Raw genomic sequence first — 5493 nt, forward strand, 5'->3', positions numbered from 1 at the left:
GAACTTGAAGTAAACATTCATTCTCATTCACTACTCAAGCAATGCCTTGCCCATGGATAAGCTACAAGCTATGGAGAAGCTTAAGCTTGAATCCACTACCACACAAAGCCTAATAGAGAATCCACAAGCATCAACAAAGAAGCATGCACACTAGAGAATAGAGGTGAGAAGAGAGAAAAACATCATCTCATTGCATTGAATTAGAAGAGCATTGCTCATACAATAGTGTAGATGGGGAGAGAGAAGAGCTTGCACCTCTATGAACAAGAGGGAGAGCTAGTCTCAAGAGAGCTCAAGCATGAGTTTAGCCCAATGTGTCCATAAGCTCTCAAATGAGCCACTATTTATACTAAAACTCCTAAAACTCCCAAAACTTCCCAAGTGGGATTATTCTCAAGCCCACTCTCACACTCACCTACAACTTGGAACTCTTGTCACCTACAACTTGGAACTCTTGTCACCTACAACTTGGAACTCTCTACAAGAGCCCTAAATAAGAATGTCAAGTCTCTTGTTTTCCTGCTTCCATCTTTGTGTTGCATCCTTGCATTGATCACCACTCGTCACGCAACAGTAAACAATAAGGAGAGTTTAATTAATCAATTAGTTAATCTTTCTAGGATTAAGAAGGGTTGGAATGTAAAAAAGAGAAGGGGGTGGCCTTTTCATCAAAGGCATAGCATTTGAATTTAATTCAATCATCTGCAATTCATAAAAATCAAGAAAATCATAGATTTTTCATTAAAATTTGTAAACAAAGTAAGAAAATTAGCTTACATGGAGCTTATAAGCTCTCCTTTGGCTTGAGGGATTGAGGGTTCTACTATTGTTTGAAGCAATAGTGGCCACCGATTCACTTTGGAGAGGATTAGGCCAAAGACAATTGAATTATTAAAAAATTCAATGTAGATGGCTCAGGGAGGACAGGAGTAGAGTAACAATGCATAAAACACCATTATGCTTTTACAAAGGGGAAGGCTTCTATTTATAGGAAAAACTGAGCCTCTAACCAAGCAAACTGATTCTAGAATTTTCCAAATCAGTTTGGTCAATTTTTGACCATTTTTGGGTCCAGTTCAGCTTACTTTTTGGATCTAGTTTTGAAATAGGAGAAAGGAGAGATGAAAATATCTCATTTTATTGATTAAAAATTAGGGGTAATGATGAGAAAAAGTTACCTACTTCATGAGGGGAGATCCCCACATTGAGGTGTCAAAATTCAGTTTTTTTAATTGTTTTCTTTGGTCCTTAGTCCACTCTTCATCTTATGTGAGCATTTACTCATTTTTGGGAGGTTTTTCTTTTACTCTTCAATTTATCTCCTCCCTGCATTTGGATTAATCTTATTGGTCCATAGGAACCTTAATTGGAACATAATCTAAAAATTTCTAAAAATCTGGACCCTTAGGCTAAGGTCCTTTATACTTCTTTTCAATTAATTCCAATTGCACATTGGAAAGTTCTTTTTGAATTTTTGTTTCAGGGGAAACCATTTTAGACACTAGGAGGATTTTTATATCCAAAAATATCTCAATTTTGAATTACCTCCCTCTAGACATTTTGTCTCCAAGCCAAAACAGGGTAAAACTAGATCTTTCTTTTATTTCTGAGAGGGGAATAATTATAAGATAAGAAGGGGAGGTTCTTACACCTACACACCTCAAAAGCTGGAGGGAGGAATCTTACATCCTACCCCACTTAAAAAATGCGAGATGTCCTCATCTCGCAAACTAGAGGATAACTCTTTCCCTTAAGATCCAACTGATTCTGGGGTTCCTTATAGTCTGGTGAACCCAACAGAATCCTGGGATAAAGATCCCTTATTTAGAACTCATCATCAGATAACAATTCATTCAGATCAAATCATTCATATCTTTAACACAATAATGGTCCATTAGACCGAAATTTCCATCTGAACAGTCCTTCATGGGAATTTCAATTATACAGATTTTTAATTTGTCATCCCTTAACTTGATCCACTGGGTCAAGTGTTAACAGTAATAATCTATCAGCACAATCCACTAATCTCATAGTGATTTGCTGAAGTCAACATATATATCAATGAAGATATGAACGTCTATACCAATGATAGGGACTCATTTTTTATTTCTTTTTTGGACTTATATGTGTATATGCTATTCATAAAAGTTTTGGGCCTATATATGTATATGCTATTCCTAAGGTGAGATCAATGATAAATATGTCCCTTTTTGGACTCTCAATGTTTCCTTTTCTAGGCTTGTATATGTAAATGTTTTCAGTCTTCATTGCATTAAAAAAGGGGTAGAAAAATCTCCCCCATTCTACCCGTATTTTCAATGTTTATTACATAAAAACTTGGGGCATAATTGGAGAGAATCATCTCGCCCATTCTACCCCTATTCGGGCTTTTATATGTAAATGTTTTCAATGTTCATTACATGAAAAAAAGGGGCAGAATGGGGGAGAAACATCTCCCCCATTCTACCCCTTTTTTTGTAGTTTGTAGCACGGCTATACACTATCCATGTAGCTATATATGTGGCTATACAAGCGGCTATACACAAATGGCTTTACCCCTGGCTATAGCAACACGCCTGTAGTCGTGTGTATAGCTAATGCATGCATAGTTGCTCCACATAACTTTCCACATGTATATTTCGTTTGTTCTACGAGGCTCTAGGTATGGCTATGCCTGCCTTCTCTTATAGTGCAATCTCACTGTAATCACCATAAAAGTGTAATCTCATTATAATCACTATAAAAGTGTGGGGCTACCAGGTTTCCCTACCTAGACATGGCCTCCAAACATGATTTCGCATTATGATCATCCTAACATTAAGATACTAGTACATATGGCAGAAACACATGACTCTTGTGGGTGTTGTGCCCTTAGGTATAAGATTTAATAGATATGAGTACTCACAACATATATATTCTCATATTAGTACTCTCATGGGTGTTGTGCCCTTAGATATAATATTTAATAGATATGAGTACTCACAACATATATATTCTCATATTAGTAGTTACACTATTCCTTACTATCTTGATGAACAATATGTATAGTATAAACATAATAATTTGCAAGACATAAAGGAAACCTTGTTGAGTAAAATGTTAGATTATCGTAAAGTGTTTAGCTCCATCTATATTTTTGTGTGTGTGTGGCACGTAGCGACGTAGAAGATAGAAAAAGTGTGTGTGTGTGTGTGTGTGTGTGTGTGTGTGTGTGTGTGTGCACATAGGGAGGTGGAGGATAAAAGAGGCTTTTATTCTCAAGAACTCACATGAAGTTTTACATGTATGTAGGTTTTTAAAATTTGCATGTACACATGTGTGTGTGTGTGCACATAGGGAGGCAGAAGATTGAAAAGGCTTTTATTTTCAAGGACTCACATTGAATTTTATATGTATATGGGTCTTTAAAATAAAACTAGTGTGTACTTAGTTTTAAAAAGGGTTAATTTTTTATTTCCTCCAAAATTATTCAAGTAGTGTATCTATACTTTTAAAGTTCACAAATAACTAATTATTAAAAAATGTGATGAAAGAAGAAGAAATAATATAACTACACTCATAGAAAAATATCGTATAGGATTTTTAGATAGTGAACCCTTGCAACAATGACCATAATTTTTTTTGTATAATGTTGAGATCGACAATATGTTGGCAATAATAATAAGGGAATTTAAATTTCAATGTAGGTGAGCAAATAGATGGGAAGCCTCCCCATGCAATGAGCATGGGCGGGGGAAATCTCTTGTGTGTGGGGGGGTAAACCCCCTAAGAACATAAATGCTTATTGATCAATTAAAAAGTACATCCTTATAGTTACATGTTTCGTTTAGCTAAGGTAATTTAACATGTTTACATAATCATCAAAGGGAGAAACAATATCAATATATGGTGGTATGTATGGGATATGCTTATTTATTTTGTTGGGGGGGTGAGGCCAAAGAGATCATTGAGGAGAGAAATTAAAGAGATCATTGAGGAGAGAAATTCTATAAAGTATGGCATTGTATAAATTGGGTTAAACTAGCTTTCTGGCGACCAGGCCTTCGAAGGTTATCCCTGGGCCAAAGGCGAGGATGAGGCCCCATTCTTCTGGGTGGATCTTGTGGCGGAGATGGCCTCCTGGTGTGGTTTCTGGTGATGATGATAATGATGATGATGATGATGGAGTGTAGACTTGGTGCCGCATGTAGTCAAGCACATACATGATGGTGTTGCTGCTGACATTGCCATAGTCCATCAGGACTTCACGGCTGCATTGAAGCTTCTCGGGTGGGAGCTCCAGCTTCTTCTCAAGGGCATTCAGGATGGCAGGGCCACCAGGGTGGACAGCCCAGAAGAGGTCTCTGTACTGCAACTGCTGCTCTCCGTTCTCGCTCACCACTCCGGCCTTCTCGACGAGCTTGTTGCAGAACGCTTCGATGTTGTCTTCGATGATCTTGGGCAGATCTCTGCCCAGCCGGAAGATGAGGCCTTCTTCGGTTAGGTTTCCGACAATGGTTTGGTCGGTGTTGGGCAGAAAAGACTGGCCGGCCCAGTGAAGTTCGAAGTAGGGCATCTCCATGAAAGCGGCGGGGTTGGCGCCCAGGATGGCGGCGGCGGCGCCGTCGCCAAAAAGGGCGGCACCGACGAGGTCGTAAGGGCGGCTAGGGCTGGGAGGGCGGTAACCGACAATGGTAGTCTCGGTAGTAACAAGGAGAACTCTACTGCCGGGGTTGTTTTCGGCCAAGTCCTTGGCCACCCGGAGGCCTGTCACGCCGCCATAGCACCCTAACATGTACAGCATGACTCTGTTTACGTCTGTGCGTAAGCCAAGCTCTCTTGCTACGTGCAAGTCGCCACCCGGCAGCCTGATCTCGCTTGAGGTCACGTACACGAGATGGGTTATGTGTGATGCTGGCCTCCCCCACTCCTTGATTGCCTGCCTCGCCGCCGCCACCCCTATCCCTGTCACCGCCTCGTTCGAGATCTCCAGCCTCTGCCTTATGCTCGTCGCTCCTTCCACAGCTAGCTCTGGATGCTTGGCTAGTATCTCTGGCGACATCACCACATACCTTGTCTTCACCGTTGTGCTCTTGCCTAACCACCACCACCACCACCACAATCATCAGTAACGTCTATTATCATAATTACATACTCTATACCACAGTTAATGACTGTCCATTACACTATGCAAATGTTATAGCTACTACACTTTGTCATTAACCCAAAGCTTAATGATGGGATAGTTAGCTTGATGCTAGTATTAATGATGACCAGCATTTGGATAATAACATAGTAATTCATTCCAATTCATGGCATACAAAGGTAGACCAACTTCCTTCACTCTTTTGTGCAACATTATTAAGGCTTGAACCACCATTATTTATGGCCTACAGAGGTAGGACAAATTCTCTTACTATTTTGTGCTCCATATAGCATTATTAAAGCACAGGTTAAGACAACAGAGTGATTCGTTCCAATCAATTATGCTCTACAAAGGTAGATCAAATTCTT

At 39.7% G+C, this 5493-nt stretch overlaps 1 protein-coding gene across 1 annotated transcript; it reads right to left on the reverse strand.

Moving 5' to 3' along the window:
- Positions 1-3967: 3967 nt before the first annotated feature.
- Positions 3968-5061, reverse strand: LOC147614228 (type III polyketide synthase A-like). Its single transcript, XM_086780427.1, has one exon. It carries the CDS (start codon positions 5039-5041, stop codon positions 4016-4018), a length of 1026 nt encoding a protein of 341 aa, XP_086636553.1. The 5' UTR covers positions 5042-5061; the 3' UTR covers positions 3968-4015.
- Between the last annotated feature and the right edge of the window lie 432 nt (positions 5062-5493).

The sequence above is a fragment of the Cibotium barometz genome, chromosome 42 (genome assembly GCF_041138505.1).
Source record: "Cibotium barometz isolate CiBa-2024 chromosome 42, ASM4113850v1, whole genome shotgun sequence".
Lineage (NCBI taxonomy): Eukaryota > Viridiplantae > Streptophyta > Polypodiopsida > Cyatheales > Cibotiaceae > Cibotium > Cibotium barometz.